This window comes from Gobius niger (genome assembly GCF_951799975.1).
Source record: "Gobius niger genome assembly, chromosome: 9".
In the NCBI taxonomy this organism is placed as follows: domain Eukaryota; kingdom Metazoa; phylum Chordata; class Actinopteri; order Gobiiformes; family Gobiidae; genus Gobius; species Gobius niger.
The window spans coordinates 20,002,411-20,021,854 of NC_136860.1; the positions used below are offsets into that span (position 1 = coordinate 20,002,411).

Genomic DNA, 19,444 nt, shown 5'->3' on the forward strand with positions numbered 1-19,444 from the left:
AAGAAGAATGTTTAAAAGTACAGTATTGTTGTTGTCAGTGTGTTGTCCTTTTTGTTCGTACGTCACAGCCACGCCCTCTCGTGGGCGGAGTGCTCTCCTCTGCTCTGATTGGTTCATTTGCCGTGACGCGTGAGTGCGGGAAGCTTTGATGTTCGTGGGTGGTCCAAAAACAGCTGATGAAATGATGCTACGCTTAACTTCATTCATAAACTGTTCTTTTTACACTTTAATAATACTGGAGAGTTGCTTTGCGCACATTAGATAAAGTCATGTGATACTGTACAGCAAAAAAAAAAATCACTATAGTATTTTTTTGTTTGTTTAACCTTTCCTTTGACACATCTTTGTTTAGCACAAATAATGTACGTGTGAGTATGTGGAGTCAGAGAAAAGCTAACTTGGTGAAACGCTGGGAGTCGGTAGGCGAGAGGCGACCACCCACCGAGGCGCAAAGTGGGGAGGAGGAGGAGGACGCCATTGCAGCCGCAGCTGGCCCCAGGTCTGTGGATGAGGAGGGACAAACCAACCGAAACTTTATCTCGTCGAGGCTAAAACAGCCTTTCAGCCGCGGCCCCCGTTCACCGGGACGGAGGGAAAGAAATGGACGGATGGCTTCTGCTTCGGAGAGGAAAATGCGGCCCCTCAGCACTTCTCCAAATCAGGTAAAATATGCGCGTTTCGTGGACAAAAGGTGAAAGTTTGAGCTAACCTCGGCTAACTAACGAGGCTGGGTTTAGCTCCACTCACACTTCACTCACTTCGCACTTTGGAAGTTTACATTTGTCCGCCGTCGCTGCCACAGAGAAACAAAATGTCGCAAATTGTAGCACCGATACAATTATGATGATAGTTTTTTGTTTCCCCCTTTCCAGAATCCACTGTGTTTGACGTAACGAGTGCATATTCAACAATTATGAAATAAAAAAGAAGGAAATGTAGCTTAAGTATTTTCTTATCGTTTGTCTGTGCAGGGGTTTAAAGTGTGTTTGTAAACCTAGTTGTTTCCTTCCTGAACGTGCACTTTTGAGTGTAGCTGCTGGGAATGTATTGCTATAAAGTTGTGCAAAACGTTCCCTAGCAACATGATGGACACTGTATCCTCCTATGTGTGTGTCTTAGTGTCTCCTGAATGAAAATAGCTGTGAATTTTGATTCTGAACATCTGCTTCTCCCTCCCAGCCTCCCAGCAGCACCTCTGCTCCTCACCGGCACCTCTGACCATGAACACCAGTAAGAACTGCAGCTCTGCGGACCATGCTGAGGGTCTGGCTGTGCTGGAGTCGGTCTCCATTGTGGCCATCACCCTGCTGGCCTGCCTGGGGAACCTCACAATCGTGGTCACTCTGTATCGGAGGCCTTATCTGCTCACACCCAGCAACAAGTTCGTGTTCAGCCTCACCCTGTCCAACCTACTGCTGTCCACGCTGGTGCTGCCGTTTGTGGCGGTCAGCTCGGTCAGAAGGGAGTGGATGTTCGGGGTGGTCTGGTGCAACTTCACCGCCCTGCTCTACATGCTGATTAGCTCGGCCAGTGTGATGACCCTTGGAGCTATAGCGATCGACAGGTATACCAGAACACTCCATGTGGCTTGAAGTTTTGGGAATACATTTTGGGGATTTGTTGCACAAGGCATCTCGATTTGTTTGGAGTAGTGAAAGTCTATATTTAGACTTAGATCAGGGGTGTCCAAAGTTCGGCCCTAATGTAATAATTCTACACAATTCTAACCAAACAACTAACATTTTATTGTGAGACAGAGCTGGCATGAAGGTTTTAAACTTAAATAGAGGTATGGGGCACAATTTAAACCTCTGCTAGTCGAAGGTTTTGCGGCACTAACTACTGATCTCCTTGTACGCTTCAATATGCGGCCCTCCATGAAAAAAGTTTGGACACCCCTGACTTAGATCGTTTGTATCCCGAGTGTATCATAATAGAAAGAAATTCAGTAGTTATGACTAAATAACAGCTTCCAGTGTTTCTTGAGCTGGCCTAATGAGCTTGCGCTTTTAGGGATTTTTGCCTACACACAGCTCGCTAAGCCCCTCAAATTTGCAGTTTATTTTTACATTATTGATTTGTCAGCACAGTTTTTATTGTGCTTATTGAGCATAACAATGTAAACACTATAATGTCCTATTCCCCAGGTACTATGCTGTGCTATACCCTATGATTTATCCCATGAAGATCACAGGAAACCGAGCAGTGGTGGGCATTGCGTACGTGTGGCTGCATTCTCTGGTGGGCTGCCTGCCTCCGTTGTTTGGCTGGTCGTCTTATGAATTTGACTGTTTCAAATGGACCTGTGTCACTTCATGGCACAAAGAGCCGAGCTACACTGGGTTTTGGGTCGCCTGGTGCATCGTCCCGCCCTTCTTCGTCATGTTGGCCTGTTATGGGGTGATCTTCCGTGTCGCTCGAATGAAGGCAAGAAAAGTCCACTGCGGGACGGTTATTGTGGCCCAGGACGACTCGAGTGCAGCACAGAGGAACGGACGCAAAAACTCCAGCACCTCCACGTCCTCAAACGGGAGCAGGCGTAGCCTTATCTACGCAGGCAGCCAGTGCAAAGCCTTTGTTACCATCTTGGTGGTGATAGGCACCTTCCTCGTGACCTGGGGCCCCTACGTGGTGGTGGTGTGCGCTGAGGCCCTATGGGGACAGGGCAGTGTGTCACAAATGATGGAGACTCTGGTGTCGTGGTTATCCTTTTGCAGCGCTGTATGTCATCCGCTGATCTACGGCCTTTGGAATAAGACCGTCAGAAAGGAGCTCCTCGGGATGTGCTTCGGAGATCGGTACTACAGAGAGTCCTTCGCCACACGACACAGGACATCTCGCCTCTTTAGCATCTCCAACAGAATCACAGGTAATGAAAGCCACATTCAACATCAATAATATTATCCATTATGTAACAATTAACTTTGTGTTTAGACCTGGGAATGTCACCACACCTGACGGCCATGTTGGCTGGAGGAGGGCACCTGGTGGCACCTGGCAGCAGCACTGGAGACACTGGCTTCAGTTTTACTCAGGATTCGTGTGAGTTCCACTGAAAGCATGGTTTGAGGCTGAAAGTGTTAATGGAAATGACCACGTGTTTGTTTGGGTCATAAGGAGTACTTCTGTTTTCAGGCCCAAATCCATTTTGTTAAACATGTTTGGTTAACTTGAAATATATTGAGTTGTGTTATTACGAACAAAAGGGCTCTCATTTAAAGAAATAGGCCACCGTTTTTACATACTAAGATATGTTCTTGCCTTAGCTTTGACAAGTTCTTTAGGACCTGTCTGATCTTCCCCCGTGCCTTCAGTCACGTAAACACAGCGCAGACGGCGTTAGCATTTAGCCTCTCCCCCTCTCCACTATAGCTCCAAAACTGGTCAAGATAGAAGCTACCAAGCTCTTCCACGTTTTCCCTTTTTAAATATGGTTATGTGAAGTGTTCCACTACAAAGTATAATTACACAAAATTAAACAATGTGGATTTTCTAAGCGGATAAAAGGGGGAACTATATTGTGAGGCGTAATAATACCAGGAGTAGTTCGAAATCCATGCAGTAATCTTCACTTTACTGTGCGGATGCCAAATAACTCCTGGTATTACCTTTTATCCGCTTAGAAAATCCACATTGTTTAATTTTGTGTAATTATACTTTGTAGTGTAACGCTTCACGTAACCATATTTAAAGAGTTTGGTAGCTTCTATCTTGACCTGTTTTGGAGCTATAGAGGAGAGAGGGAGAGGCTAAATGCTAACGCCGTCTGCGCTGTGTTTACGTGACTGAAGGCACGGGTGAAGATCAGACAGGTCCTAAAGAACTCGTCAAAGCTAAGGTAAGAACATATCTCAGTATGTAAAAACGGTGGCCTATTCCTTTAAAAAAAAAAAAAAAAACTACATAAATTAAGACACTCTTTTCAGGGGAGTCTTGGCCCAAGAAGGGATCCTATTGTACATATTTTTGGTCATCACATCATCTTCAAGCATTTTACAGTCACACTTGCATTCCTGTGTCACTGCATCATCAACGGTCTTTATACGCGAGACAAGTGGAGTCAGGCACAACACAACTGACACATAGTGAGCATGTGCTCTGCTCCTGGTTTATAAGGTGATGAGTTTTGTCTGCACAGGCACAGATGTGATGCTGCTGGATAACTTCTCTGTGGATGACTCCTCCCATCTGTTGTCCCACGGGAATGTGTCCGGGAAGAGGCGGAGCTCCGTCACCTTTGAAGACCAGGTGGAGCATTCCAAAGGTATTTGTCATTACTGTGCACTATAACAAAAACCTTTACAAAGCAACGTATGCTACATACATATGGCACATACCCGCAGTTATAGGACAATCTAAATCAGGGGTACCCAAAGTGCGGCACCAGACCCTCAGGCGTCTTGTTGAATTGGCACACGTCTCCAGAGATTGACCTAAAAAAATAGCATTTTATTGTGGGGCACCTCTTAAATAATCCAGGTCAATGTTTCACTGCACTGACCACGGTTCTTTGGCCCTTCACGACTTATACGCCTCATTATTCGGCTCTTGATGAATATGTGGCGGGCCTCAAGTCAGCCTCCATCAGACAGTCTGATTGTACACACTGTGTGAAACCTCTGTCGTCTTTACGTTGTGTAGCCAATATATACCTTTTTGACGCTTTTAGTCTGTCTGTCACAACCAAATCAAGATCAAGACATGATTGCCAGTGAATTGAGACGTCCCACTGCCACTTTTTCACTAAGAAATTGTATGTGTTCTTTCTTGTGAAAATTAAGTTTTAATTCCTGCTTCATGGATTTCCTCAAAGCTAAACCTTAAATTTAAAGTAAATTTCTTTGTGACTTAACAAAAGTACCAACGTTCAAATTTAATAACTACATTATTTTCCACAGCTGAAAACTCGCCCCCAGTCCAAGTTCACGCCGAGGTGCACAAGTCTCTGGACACGTTTGCCTCGTGTTTGGCGAAGGCCATCGAGACTGACGCCAAAGCGGCTCTTTTTGGGGAAGGGCTGGGTTTACCTGCGGGACTGTTCACCACCAGAGCGGCCCCAAGGCCCCGATACCTGGACGGTCAGAGACTGAGGCTGGAGAGCATAGACGAAGGAATTGTCAAAGATGACAAAGATGACAAAGATGAAGGACATGACATGGAGAAGTTCTCCTAAACAGTACGTGCACACGTTTGTGCTATTATTGCCTGGGCAACAGCCGTTTTAACGGCTGATGCCGGAATAATATATTCAATAAAAATCTAAATACTTTTTGATAAAAAAAAATTTGAACTACCTCGCTTGGATTCCATGCCCTTCATGTCCACAGCGTGATAAGCAGGCGGGTAAACTGAGGACAACAACTGCGAGAGAGAGAAATCGGGAGCATCGGTAAGTATTGAGGGCAACCTAAAATTAATTATACTTGCATACTCGCAAAATGGCCAAAAAGTAAACGTAGACCTGTCACATGTTCCAGTCGAGGGTCTAACTCTGTTTGCTCCGTGAACAAGTGCCCTTCAAGTGCAATAGCCCTGTAAAACATCTGTGCACGTCACTGCTCCTGAATATTGGTCAAATGCATTTGAAATTAATCTGCAAAGAAGAATCTATAGCTTGTGTTTGTCTAGTGTCTGCTTCCGGGGGAAATTTACACCCTGATTAAATATCATACTTGAAATTTTATCCAGTAAGTATTCTCAGCAGGTGGTTATGGTGGACCAAGTGTCAATGTAACAACACTGGGTGACAGTGGCTCAGTTGGTCGGAGCTTTCATCCACAGATCAAAAGATCAGTTTGAATCCTGGCTCTGACTGGTGCAGACTGTGAATGTAATAACTATAACGCATTGGTTTTATTATAGCGCTTTTCTAGACACAATTTACATTGCATTATTCATTCCGCACTCAGTGGTGGTAAGCTACTATTGTCGCCACAGCTGCCCAAGGGCAGGCAGTCTGCACCATCTACCCCTCCAACCACCACCACTCACTTGTGGTTATAAGACAATCCACTCTACCACCTGAGCCACCGTAGCCTGAGTGTGGGATGGTTGGAGCCGATGGCCAGATTGACGCTTCAGTTTCGCTTACCGTTACCGTGGCGCTTCAGTCAGTTTCGCTCAACGTTACCGTGACGCTTCAGTCAGTTTCGCTCAACGTTACCACATATGGAGTGAATAAATAATGACTAGTTTAATGCTTTGAGGAGCTGGTCAACTCAGGCTTGTACAGCACAATTCAAGTGTAAGGCATTATTATTAACATTATGTATTGACATAGGAAACATTTAAGCAATCTACTGTATACTGGACCAGTCAGAAGTCTTAACAGTATGTTTTCATTGTTGTTTTAAACATGTCTTGTAATGAGGAAACTTATCCTTTCCTTATTCTAGTAATACCTGTATGTTTTATAGTCTAAAGCTTTACAGAAGGAGGCCAGGCTTTTTTCATTGAAGGCCGCACATTGAAAAAATATTTCTCCAATTGGACCCTCAGGCCATAGTTTGGGCGCCCAAGCTCTAAAGGACCAGTCCATCCTCGTAAAGTATTGTGTTTACTAGGTGTGACAATGTTATTTATTTCTTATTGAAGTGTATTTTGAAAACAGACGTTGACTGAAAAGAAAAAAACAGTTTAATACAATCCAGTCCCTGACTCAAAAATAAAATAAAACAAAAGCCTTGCTACAATCAGCAATGGTACTTTGCTTGGACAAATTGATCCGAGATACATCTATTATTCATGTTCATAACTGATAATGGCTGTGCACATAATTATTATTGCACTTTTATGAAAGACCACTATTCTTACAACAGGAGGCCTCTGTTGTTTTTATACCGTCCAAGTAATAAGTGAAGGCTGAACTCTTGTCAGATAAAAGGAAACTCATTGCTTTTTATCCTTGTACCAATATCAAAGAAATCCCCTTTGTTTATAGCAGCTGGCCTCAGTCTTACCTCATTTTCTTACTGTGTGGTACTTTTTGTATGTTAAAGATGTATTCTTAAAACCTAATGTAACTTTTATATCTGTTAAACATATATTAAATGTTTTGTACAGAGAATGGTGTGTGTGATTGAAGGAGTAGCATCTGGTTTTAGTGCATTTTACTTTATTTTTTCCAAACAATGTAAAAGTATTATTGACATTACCCTTTGGAGAGCCATTATATTTTTACAGAACAAATTAAAGCATTCTCCATTTATAGTTCCTGTAAACTACTGTACATGCGTTACTCCTGGAGGCACGCAAACACTTTTAGTTTTGTGCTAAAAACTCAAAACTTCACACATTAACACTGTTCAACGCTCCCTCTCTCTCCAAAACAAAATATTGCACATCAGTCAGAGCCATTGTACACGATCAGTAAAACATACCAAAGTCCCGCTACTGCATTCACACCAACGTATACAGACACTTTGTAAGAAATACGCTTTAAAAAAAGGAGGCTAGAAATTACACTGCTTTTTCAAAAGGAGGTAAACTGCACTAAACTTAACAAAACCTGGGTTTTCAAGTGCTATACAGCGAGAAATTCAACTCAACATTCAGGCTACTGCTCGTCCTCGTTTTCTTGTCCTGAACCTTCAGAGCGGTCACCCTCGAGTCGATCTGAAAGAGGAATCAGAAGACACTGAGCAAATCACAACGGAAGCCCCGCCCCAAATCCCTCCTTACAATCGGACTAAAGTCATGTTTTGCATATACATTACAAATGACAATTGAAGGCTAAATCCTGTTTCAAAACTAAAATGGGGCATTTCACGAATTTCTTTCAATAGGCTCGGTGCACGAAACGAATCATAGCAACATGACTGGTAACTGTTTTACGTCATAGATACAGACGGCATCTCTGGAATCGCCCATATATGGTCATGTTTGAAAACAGTTAAGGGGGAAAACAATTTTGGAAAAAAATCTAAACTTTCTCTAATTATTCAAAAACTAACGCAACAAACGCTGAATTATGAATATAGTTTCTACTATATAAAGATACAAAGACATGGAGAGGAGCAAAGTGGTTCAACAGCCCATAAATACATTAAAAAAACGGTGAATGCTAACTTGATGCTACATGTTAGCATCGGGCTAATGCTAACGGTTAGCTAGCGCGAGCTACAACTGCCGTTTTTTCACTTCTACTGAACAATGTGTTGTGAGAAAATGTCCATATGGGCCCGATTTACACCTAACTTTATTTAGGGGTGATAAATAAGTTCATATTCCACCAGAAAATGGCTAAAAAGAGTGAAAAATTGTGTTTCTCTAAAGAGTCTATTTTCCCCCTCGGCGAAGCCACGGCCCCTTCTATGACAAGATGCCTTCTGTATCTATAGTTTAGCCGGGAAAATCCACTGTTACCATGGAGATCCGCCATGTTTGTGGGTGCTAGCATACATTTTTTCCGTAGACTAACATTAGCTAAAAACGGTATAAAAAGTGGAGAGAAAAAAAGGCGTGGAACAAGTCCGTTAGCTGCTGAGTCACTGCTGATAAACGCATCTAACACTGTGGCGTCCAAGTGTTTTGACGTGATCAGTAACTCCAGTATTTTAGCTATACAAATATCCACTAGTTTATTATTGCTGCAAATCCCATGATGCTTAGCGATATGACAATCCTGAACTCTTAACTAAACCCATTTCGTGACCCGAGCCTATTGCTTCAGTGAGCCTTTTTTGGACCACATTTGGGAAACCGCTGTATCAACAGAAAGCACGATACAGTATTATTCTTGTGTTGTGTACCTGATCTGATGTGATTGAGGGAGGCCAACATTCGTAGCATAAAAGACGCAGGAACTGTGATTGTGTTTCTCGTTTCTTCCAACATCAGCTCATTTCGAGTGATTACCTCGGGGAGAAGGAAATAGAGACATTTTACAACCAACTCGCAGAACTTATCCTTGTACAGTGTGAATAAGCCAGTACCTCATTAGCAAGAACCCTGTTGAAATTTGGAGACTCCTCTAGTGGTGACCAAATTTTAATATCGTAATCGATACCCGAAGAAGCCAGAACTAAAAAAGAAACGAAGCGTAATGAGTTTGTTGAAGTGCAGCGGTCCTTTGAAGTCCATGTAAAGGCCTTACTGGGGTCGTAGGGATGGGGCTGCAGGCAGTTTACCACATGGTTGTCGGCCTCCAGCAGCATGAGGTGCTCTGCCGTGTGCCTGTCCCAGATAAAGATGTGTCCGCAATCTGAACCGCTCATTACAAAGTTGTTGCCCCAGAAACATGATTCTTTTATCTGAGTAAAAGAGAAATAAATGTAGTTAAGTGGGGGAAAAAGTGGCTGTGACATAAATAAGCTGCAATTTTTTGGTAATATAATGTCCATAAAAAGTAAAGGACATAAAGAAAAAAAAATCAATCATAATACTACTTACTCAACAATAATGCTGCCTTTAAAGCTAAGCAATATGGCCTATGGCTCTTTGTTTTCCTCATGATAAATGATCTTGACTTTCATGTTGACTTTACATAGATAATATAGCTTTTACAATAATAATTTCTGAACATGGACAAAATGGAGCCATTATATTTAGCCTGATAAACCACACCCACCTCTTTGCGAAAGAAGGTGGGTCTGGCCACACACGGTAAACAAGTTGCTGATTGGCGGCTAAAGCCTAGACAAACCAATCACGACCGTCGCAGAGAAATGACAAGGCTACGTCACTCGCTGCACCACTATGTTGTTAGTTCAATTAACATTAACATTAGCCAAAACTAATCATGGATGAAGTAGTCGAGGATTTTGCCTCGCGTTCTCCGCGTGAGTTTATTCACGTCCGCTAATTGCTAATTGGTTTATTTCACTGACAATCTGTGCGTGTTAGGCCCGCCCGTTCAAACTGCTCCAATTGCTCCGTGACCAGACTAATTCCCTGCGTGGAATGGACAGGGAAGAGTATGGCAGAGCCAGGCAACATTAAATCAACCTCAGCTCAGACAAAACATGACTTTTTTTACCCCTCACCATCATTTACACACAAAAATCTTCCATTGTCTCTTTAAACTCCACACTAGAATCTGTAGACTTGACAATTATATTTACCGGTAGCTTAATTGCACAATCCTAACTATTTGCGAGTTGTACCATTGTCCTGGAGTTGCGATGGCCCTTGTACACCATTTTGACGGAAGGCCTTCGGATGTTCTGGGTCTCGCTCTCTTCCATCTCGCGTCTCTCTTTCCTCCGGCGAAACAGCTCCTGGATGCGAGCGGCTGCAGAGCGTCTTTGAAACAAAAGGCAAATGTAAACTTTAAGGTCAAGTCCAGGAGCAAAGACCTCCACATGCTGTTAGTGCTGCTCATGACCACCATGCTTCAAATCTTTGTGTTTTTTTATTTCATTTTATTTTTTACTTTTTTGTGATTTTGCACACAATGTAAAGCAACAAAGCAGTGCCAACAAATGCACCGTTTGAAAAAGTTGTGAAAATACATGTATTTCCATCAGTTACACGCTGGTTGATCATTAAGAGTGAATTTGTGAATAACCCATGGAAAATGAACCTTATATCAGGATGCCATGCATATCTTTTTGCATCTAAACATGTTTGATAAAAACCTCCGGTGGCGTCAGCGCTCACATGCACGCCACCACTGTGTTAAGATTTTTTTGTGAGAATCAAAGCCAATGCTTCACTTCATACGGTGCCGTCTCTGTCGCACTTCAGAGATTAGATGCTGGTGCAACGCTTTTACCTGATCATTCTATCTCCTACAGCAGATCCTCTGGAATTAAATCTATCATGTGGTGAAACAGTCATCATCAAGACTTGACTTAAATACATGACACTGTGCATTGCCATCATGGCCACACAGGACGGTTTTGTTGTTGGCTGCGTACCTCTGTCCCTGCCCTCTGAACCTCACAGACGGAATGAGGATGGGGTCGTCGTCACTATCGTCCGAGTCGTGGCTGGGCCGTGCAGGCTGGCTCTGGCTCTGGCTCTGGCTCTGGCTCTGGCTCTGCTCGGCCTCCTGCCCTCCTTCTGTGGTGGGCTCGGCTCTTCGGCAATCTCCCGTTGAATCCTCCTCCACCCCCTCGGGCTGACTACGCTCCTGTGGTGAAGACGCCAGACCGTCTCCCTCAGCCTGGGCCGGAGCTGACGACGTGCTGGGGGTGTCGGCTGGAGCCTCTGTGCAGGATGTGGTGCTGCTCTGTTCATCTGAAGCAGAGGAGGCTACAGGGAGAAGACGCTTGGTCAAATACGAAGAGTAACAACAACAACAATCATCTACAGCACGAGTCAGCAACATACCTGGTTTTGAAACAGAGCTTTCCTTTTCCCTGCTCACAGACACAGACTCGGATACTTTTGGAGCTCCACTGCCCATTGAAGTGGAAGCACTACTGCTCCTGGGGACAAACAAAACGCATGACCAGATGATTTGCACAATAGTTTCCACGTAACATACACATCAAACGATGAAGAATTGGACAGATGCCACAGAAAGTAAATATTAAATTTCCAAAAGTTCTATAAATAGCGTCCTGACTGAAACACACAAGTAGCTGACAACAGGCTTGCTCCCTGCTCACAATATTCACAGTCTGTATGGGCATTACCATTCATCTGTGAAGTCGAGCTTGATGGTGCTGGTGGTGGTTCCCTCCGAGCTGTAGTGGAGGCTGAGTACAGGTTCAGCCCCGCTCCGACTCGGGCCACTGCTGCTGGGGGCAGATGCTGCTAAGTCAGGGGCAGACGCTGCTGCTTCAGCTGCTCCTGTAGGAACCAACAATTACACACAAAGTGAGCAAGACTGATATGGATTGAAATTTGAACAAAATACATGAAAAAAAAAAAACATGCACCCTTGTCTGCATCACTCCACACAGATACCCACTATTTATTACAGTATGGGGAAGATGCAGAAAATGCACATCGGACAAAACAAAATCACATACAAATGAAAATAATAACACAGACCATTTTAAACAACCCAGATACATCTCAGTAGAGATCAGAAAACCCTCGGTGTCCTCTGGGTCTTAACACGCTTTATACAAAATGGGCAGTATTTTCATAGTCTCAATTAGATTAAAACTCTTTTAGACTTTCTAATTGAGACTGTGTAACACATGAGTACATTGTACATGAAGCATAGAACTTGTAACTGCTGCTGAATAGCTGATATTAAACATTGTAATATCAAACAGAGACACATTCTTATACATAAGTAACAAATAGTTTGAGGCGATGAAGGAACGACGCACCCTGCTGTTCGTCTAGAGTCATGGATCCCAGCTGTTTGTTTACCACAGACGAGGGAGAATCTGCAACACAAACCAGACAAACCAATGCATCAACACGCCAAACTCAGTTTCCCACAAGCGCGGAGCACAGCGCAGTTTAGTTCAGGCAAAGGTAAAGGCAAAAGCTTTGTCACACAGGAGCAAGGTAAAACGGAACATACTCACACAGGTGCATTATTGAGTAACAGGTACAAGATACTAAATCTTTAATGTAAAATAGAAATCCTTCACCTGTAACAAAATTAAACAAATTCACTAAAGATGTGCACAGTACACTTTGTATTAAAAAGTGTACAGAATAGGTCACACAAAGAGCCAACAAGAACAGCGGTTTGCACAATGCTCAGTACCCATCACTAAGGAGAGAGTTCACAACTCTGGCTACTGCCGACTTTAGAAAACTGCTCAACTCTACATGTGAAGTTACAAGTTACTATCAATTTAGCAGAATAACCATAATATGCATTAACTGTGTGTGTTTATGTGTGAATGCACTGTTTTGGCGACAAACACAATACAAATGTTTTTACTGTATATTCGTAATAAACTGAAACACTGAAGCTGAGACACATCTGTCAGAAAATATACATATTATCTATATCTGACAAGCGGCTGCATTCTGCTGGTGTTGTGACTGTAAATCAAAATATTATATTAACATTTTATAATTAAAAACAGATCACAAACACGTCAAGGTTGAGCCTCCTACAAAAAGGTGCCACTCCAACGGTGAACTTCAGGGAAACTCAAGAACAGAGAGGTGAGAGTGAAGGACAGATAGACAGGGATAAGCAGAGGTTGCATCACTGTACAATGTTACAGAGTTAGGGTAAAAGTTAGTCATTCGTAGCAAATCCAGGCCCAGTTGTAAACTACTATCAGCTTTAGGGGAGGGTAGCAGCCCATATGGAGGGATGTGGCAGGGGCGAGTGCTCGGAGGGTAACCTGTACTGGGGTGCGTCTGTGCTGCTGTAGTTCTTTGTGTGTCTCTCTCAGAGACAGTAGAGGACGCAGAGGAGGCAGAGGGAGCAGAGGGAGCAGAGGAAGAAGACACAGCAGCAGCCGCTCGACGGCTCATCCCCGGAGGGTCGGCCAGCCGGAGGAGCCTCTGCAAACGCCTACACACTAAACTTATGGGCAGCCGATGGGGACCGTACTCTGACAAAGGGGGTAGAGAGGAGAGTAAATGCACAATTAGACAAAGGACAGATGCGAGGAAGGGCAGGAGTCAAAAACAGAAGGAAGAAGAGCAAAGATCACTGAAGGAGAGAATGGAGTGGCCCCACACACAGTCACTATCACACAGCTGCTGCTCCTGTGTCCTACCTGAGAGCGCAGCTTCAGAGGTGGGAGTAGCGGTCGCCGGAGTGGGTGTGCCAGTGGTGTCCTGAATCCTATGCTCTGAGTCGGTGGAGGATGTGGGCGGGGACGTGGAGGTGGAAGGGGGTGGGGCTGTAACTGTGGATGCGGATCCTGAGGAGGAAGAGGAGGATTTGGGAACTGGTTCAGCGGCGGTAGCAGAGGGGGCGTCGGCAGGCTGTGTGTCTGTGGTCGCTGCAGGTGCAGGTGCAGTAGTGTCCTGACTCGAGTCTGAGCCAGAGACAGTGGCAGTGGCAGTGGCGGCGGCTGCGGCTGCTGCTGCTGCTGCTGCTGCTGCTGCACTCGGAGGACCTTCTGGACGGATAGCAGTTCCTAAATCGGCAATAAACGCAACAGGTGCCTGTCAATTGACATCATACTCCATGACAACAAATGTTTTGTGCATGTTACTTTGTCAGCATGTTACTTTGTCAGCCTAAAGTGAACCTTAAGTGTCAATATTTCATAAATCCTAATACAACACATTGGGCTTGTTAAGGTACAAATCAGACTGATTTGTTGGAGCAAGAGTATACAGTGGGAGAACGCAAACAGACCTGTACCAAGAAGAGACAGAACAGCAGCTCTAAACAACACTATCAAAGGTGTGACTTTTCCATTGATTTACCTCTGGGCCGCGCCTGAGGCCGGGTTCCTCTGCTGCTTTGTGCCTCACTGGCTTCCTCAAACCATCGGGACAACATGTCTGACATCCTCTGCATTAGAGACACGTTTGGGCTCTGCTCCCCTGCAATACACACAATATGTAGAGAAGGGGTTGTTTTTTAAACATGAATGTGCAATTTTATTGAGATCAACACTTAACTCTAAAAGAATAGAAATCTCATACTGACTTGAATTGGATTTCCGCTTACTATTTTTGTTTTCTATAATGTAGTTTTGTAATTGTGTAATGACATCATAAGAAGAACAATACAAATGTAAAATATACTGTAAATAACCCAGGTGTTGTTATTTGGTAATAACAGTGTTTATTACCGTCTCGCTCCCTTTCGCTCTCAGGGCGAGCACGGGGCCCAGTATCTGACCAGTCCCCTCTTAGACGCAGCCGTTTGACTGGAGGCTGTCTCAGCTGTGGAAACACACACAGAAAGATTAGCAGTTTGTCACTCAAACTGTGTTCAAAAATAGCCCTGCTGCAAAAGCAAAACACGTCCTGTCTCTTCTAGTGACCCCTTTAAAATGACACCCCTGACGGAGGAGCCCCAACTCTATGCAGGGAAAGACTATTAAAACCGGTCACAACAGAGAAGGCAGTAACTGAATATTTGTAAACATGGATGTGCGACTTTGAAATGGAGAATTTAGACAAATGTTTATGTGGATGACACCTCCAAAATGCCTGAGATCTCAGGTGGAGCAAAAGGAGATGGCTGTTCCCCACCATTGCCCTGGAATATCTGAGTGGGTAGTGCAGCCCAGGCTGTTCTGTATTTGGACAGGAATGTGTATGGCTGCATCTCAACACAGCTGAACTCACCACAACGCTTCAGACACCGTGATCCAGCACATTCAGTCACATGTCCACTAGTCATCGTTAGCACATATGTGCAGTAGACAGACTCTCAGGGGACATAACTACAGCAGCCAAAGAGCTGCAGTGTTTTAGGAGGTAAATCACCAAAGCATGTTATTCCTCTGCCTTTTCTGATCTTGAGCATATTTTTGTAACATTTGAAAACCATGAAAATTCGATCCAAGCTTCAAGTGAGCAGCAGTGAGTGAAAAAGCATGTTGTCGTCACCTCTTCCCTCCGCTCCTCTGATGGGCCTTTGAGCTCTCGTGCCTGATCGTCTTTGGGGTCAAACAGATAGATGTAGTCGGAGGAGTAGCTGACCAGTACCTCCTGACCGTCTTCACTGTAGCACAGAGAGGTCACTCTGCACGACTTATTAGACAGATGAGCAGGAACAAATCGCACACACATGCCTGTATTTACACGCCCCATGTAGTTTCCTGCACAAAAGAAAGTGGACAAATGTAACCCTGTAAATAGAGTTCAGAATGGGCAAGTAACACTGGCATCACAGGAAGACAGACTTGTCCCTGACTTGCATTTAAATTAAGGCAATTAACAAATAGCTAAAGCTCAACATGGCTGTGTTTGAATTTAAAAAAAAAAGCAGTCATATGAAGGGGTCTCACCTGTGGCTCTGGTTCCCAGCATACGCCTGTCATAAATGCGCACTGAGCTGTCAGAGCAGCCCACAGCCAGGTAGTAGGGCATCAGCGGAGAGATAGAGATGGAGGTGGCTGCCCTCCGACAGTTTATTAGGATGTCCTGAGATAAAACCAAAGAGCATATAAAATAAAATAATTTAATATATACATACATATATATATATATATATATATATAATGTGTCATTTTAAAAGAACCCACAAATATTCACAGTGAAAAATATGAAGACAGTTTCAGAGTAGTAAGACTATTCTTAAAGTCTGAAGCCACAGATACGCGCCCTGATCTCGAAATATGAGAAGATGCACTTGAGTGTCTCCCTCAAACACACACACACACATACACACAAACACACACACACATACACACATACACACATACACACATACACACACACACACACACACACACACACACACACACACACAAACACACACAGTCCCATCAGGCGGCCTGCTCAGTCTGATGTGGCCTGGCCTGCAGCCAAACAACAGTTTCTCAGAGTGACGAGACACAAAGCTGTTTACAAAAACAGCAGCTTTGAGGAAAGCGGATGTTGCATGACTAATAGCAATTACAAATATCCATAATAGATCTGAAGCTAATTCAAATAAAAGTGACTGACTAAACAGAAAGGTAAGTACACTCTCGGGTCATACATCTTTACAGTCTTCTTTAGTGCAGCTCGTCTTCGTGCGGAGATCAAACCACCGCACTGTGCCGTCTTCTCCACACGACAAAAATGTGTAGGGATCATTTGGTACCGTCATAATCTAAAACAAAGAGCGTTAAACGTTAGCTCACATATACAACAGCTCTATATTTTTAATCACTGACCTCATAGGCTGTTCCATAATGGCAGGTGAACTGGCACTGTCTGTTGTGTTCGGGGCTCTTCTCTGTGTTAGTGTAGTAAATAATGCCATCCCCAGAGCAGGACACAATCTCCTGATTGTTTGTGTGGGGCATAAATTTTGCGCTGAAGATATTTGCTCGATGACCTGAACGTATAGACTTCTTAACCTGTCCAAATGATCAAAAAAGGAAATCACTCACTGTCCAGACATGTACATGTGTGTATGGCCTGTCGTTAACGCAGACACAGCATATAACATACCTTTTTGTTGTATGGATTTGTGATAACCAGAAAAGTGTCATCAGACCCTGAAAGGAGGTACTCTCCTGTGTCATTCCATGAAATAGTGTTAACCTGCAAACAGATAAAACAAACTTGTCTCTGTTTGTGTAGACTCGCAGCCGGACACTTTTCAAAAAGCATTCCTATAATATATACTTAATGGCGTTTTGGTTATTACTGTATAATAATAATGGCTTGCACTTGTATTGCGCTTTACAAGCTTGTGTTACCAAGATTTTCAAAGCACCACACCTCACTATTCATTCATGCCAGACTCAGTGGTGGTAAGCTACTTTTGTAGCCACAGCAGTAGACTGATGGAAGCGAGCCTGTAAATCTGCGCCATCAGGCCCCTCTGACCACCACTCTCACAGGTAAACACACTCTCAAACCTGTGCAGACACGAGAACATGAAAACTCTACGCAGACAGGCCCCGACCGGGGATCGAACCCGGGACCTTCTTGTTGTGAAGCACGAGTGCGAGCCACTGCTCCACCGTTCCACCTATTCCATTCCTATTTAATGGCTGATGGCCGATTGGCAGTAGACCTATCGATTAAAAAGTACCATGCTGTGCCAATAGTCTAGTGACTACGGCTTTGGCGCAGATGGCAGAACACTGTTCTGTTCTCAGCAACATGAGTTTGAGTCCGAGCACAGTTTGTTGAATGTCTTTCCCCTCCTTCACCCACTTCACCTCAATACATCAATATTCGAAAAAGTACAGATAACTGAGATAGATGTAACACAATTAGATTCAAATTAAATAAACTGCACCCAAGGATGCTTTTGGCTTTGATTAAGACACAGTGTCTCTCCCGTTACCAGGTCACAGAGCCACAACTGCTGATAGTGTGACAGGACCTGTGACGGTTACGTCAGCTTCAGGTTTCTTTGAGACATGAACCACTTGATCAAACCCGAGCGCTGCTGCCTTCAGACACCAGAGCTTCGCAGACAAACTGCGCAGAAAAGATGCTGGCACTGATGCAATGTGATGTAGGACACTTACGCAGCCATCGTGGACGTTGAGAGTTGATTCAAGTTTAAGCCTCTGGACAAACTCTCTTCGACCTGGAACAGAAAAAGTAATTATCATTATCATAAGTTATCATGGTGCATTTATCACTTGACAATGAAGATTCTTTCTATTGACAATTCATTACTAGTCACACTTAAAACACAAATAAATACAAATAGAAAATAGAGACACTAAAATAAAACATACAATGCATAATAAAAACCAAACCTATATGTCATAAAAATATTAAAACTAGAACACATTCATACTTTCAACAGATGACTTTATACTGATGGCACTGATATTTAACAACATGAAACAAACATGAGCCTTTATTTGAACTAAAAGTTTGGGGAAAGCCTTTATGATTTAAGGATAATTTTACACCAGTGCACATCACTGTGGCACCCATTAGAGAGCTGACCCCCACCCCTTTGTGCCAAATATATCCTTCAAGAGCCCTGCCAACACATCACAGTGCCTCAACAAACACAGGAACAGCACTGAGCATAACATACAGCTAAAAACAGCTCAGACCAAACCCAGTGGCTCCTGCTTCAGTTTCAATTAAACCAATGGTGTTTTCACAAGAATAAGACTGACCTTCGGGTGGCAGCCTGAAAAACAACCGTTTCAAACTTTAATGTAAATAGACATGAAAATAAGGGCGAACCACTGCGCCAAGCATAAGGCAGCCACTGTGGGAAACAAACGGTCATGTTGTGCCCCATGCATCCACTGAACTACTTCAGTAGTAAACAACATTGTTATCATTAGCATCAGGGTTACTAGTGTTTGGCTCTTACCTAAATAGTTGGTCCGGATGGTGTAAGGCTCGCTGTATCCAATTACGCGTTTATTGACGTCCCAAACCAGGTTTCCTGAACAGGACATTGTAGCCGAGCGTGTATCTTAATTAACAATAACATTGAAACTAAGCTAACCCTTCCCTGCTGATGTCGCCTTTTATTTATTCTCGGTACAATTTTGCCATTGGCATTTTGTCACAAAAAGCTAACATTAGCGAGCCGCGAGGCGCTGACATTTCTGGCCAAATGAAAACAGACTAGGTTGCTTCTAGAGTCCTCTTGAGCTCGCACTGACAGTAGCCCACTCGGTCCTGCACTGTCCCGCTTGCGTCTGGCCCATAGACTGTAGGCCTAGCGCATTTCTGCAAACAGCGGTCAGCTGTGAGCACATAACGCGATAATGTCCGTGGTTTGATCCGTGCGCTTGGTCTGTAAAGAGGGGCGGTGTTAGACGGGTGGAGACAAAGACAACTTTACAGTTTCTGTTTGTCTGCTGTCTTGGAAATATGGAAACATTACACAGTAATATCAAGTTCACAAGATCTTACATGATGTTTTATTTAACTATATTTCGAAAACCTATGGATCCATTCGTGACATACACTGGCACACAAAAGTAAAATAATCCATTCGAGTTTGGACCCG

At 43.7% G+C, this 19,444-nt stretch overlaps 2 protein-coding genes across 3 annotated transcripts; one reads left to right on the forward strand and one right to left on the reverse strand.

The window, feature by feature from the left end:
* Positions 1-469: 469 nt before the first annotated feature.
* gpr161b (G protein-coupled receptor 161b) lies at positions 470-5,197 on the forward strand. Its single transcript, XM_079563081.1, has 6 exons — positions 470-662; positions 1,180-1,564; positions 2,148-2,869; positions 2,935-3,042; positions 4,139-4,264; positions 4,899-5,197. The coding sequence occupies exons 2-6, from the start codon at positions 1,221-1,223 to the stop codon at positions 5,171-5,173; spliced, it is 1,575 nt and encodes a 524-aa protein (XP_079419207.1). The 5' UTR covers positions 470-662; positions 1,180-1,220; the 3' UTR covers positions 5,174-5,197.
* Positions 5,198-6,956: 1,759 nt separating this feature from the next.
* dcaf6 (ddb1 and cul4 associated factor 6) lies at positions 6,957-19,199 on the reverse strand. Of its 2 annotated transcripts, XM_079563034.1 has the most exons (21): positions 18,797-19,199; positions 17,982-18,043; positions 16,948-17,040; positions 16,668-16,853; positions 16,490-16,603; positions 15,795-15,930; positions 15,394-15,605; positions 14,628-14,721; positions 14,257-14,376; positions 13,932-13,961; positions 13,596-13,901; positions 12,231-12,290; positions 11,583-11,739; positions 11,275-11,372; positions 10,860-11,196; positions 10,715-10,744; positions 10,104-10,242; positions 9,095-9,251; positions 8,934-9,022; positions 8,751-8,856; positions 6,957-7,614 (listed from the first exon to the last, which is right to left on the reverse strand). In XM_079563034.1, exons 1-21 carry the CDS (start codon positions 18,882-18,884, stop codon positions 7,556-7,558), a joined length of 2,673 nt encoding a protein of 890 aa, XP_079419160.1. In that variant the 5' UTR covers positions 18,885-19,199; the 3' UTR covers positions 6,957-7,555. The 2 variants fall into 2 exon arrangements, with proteins under 2 accessions (XP_079419160.1, XP_079419161.1); XM_079563035.1 differs by lacking the exon at positions 10,715-10,744 and having other exon boundaries at positions 6,983-7,614; positions 18,797-19,198.
* Positions 19,200-19,444: the final 245 nt, after the last annotated feature.

Coding starts and splice junctions, on each gene's coding strand:
- dcaf6 (XM_079563034.1), bottom strand. CDS start 18,884: ATGTCCTGTTCAGGAAACCTGGTTTGGGACGTCAATAAACGCGTAATT. Junction 14,377..14,627: donor GAGCGAAAGGGAGCGAGACG/GTAATAAACACT, acceptor TGTGTATTGCAG/GGGAGCAGAGCCCAAACGTG. Junction 12,291..13,595: donor CTCTGAAGCTGCGCTCTCAG/GTAGGACACAGG, acceptor TTTGTGTTGCAG/ATTCTCCCTCGTCTGTGGTA.
- gpr161b (XM_079563081.1), top strand. CDS start 1,221: ATGAACACCAGTAAGAACTGCAGCTCTGCGGACCATGCTGAGGGTCTG. Junction 1,565..2,147: donor GGAGCTATAGCGATCGACAG/GTATACCAGAAC, acceptor CCTATTCCCCAG/GTACTATGCTGTGCTATACC. Junction 4,265..4,898: donor CCAGGTGGAGCATTCCAAAG/GTATTTGTCATT, acceptor TATTTTCCACAG/CTGAAAACTCGCCCCCAGTC.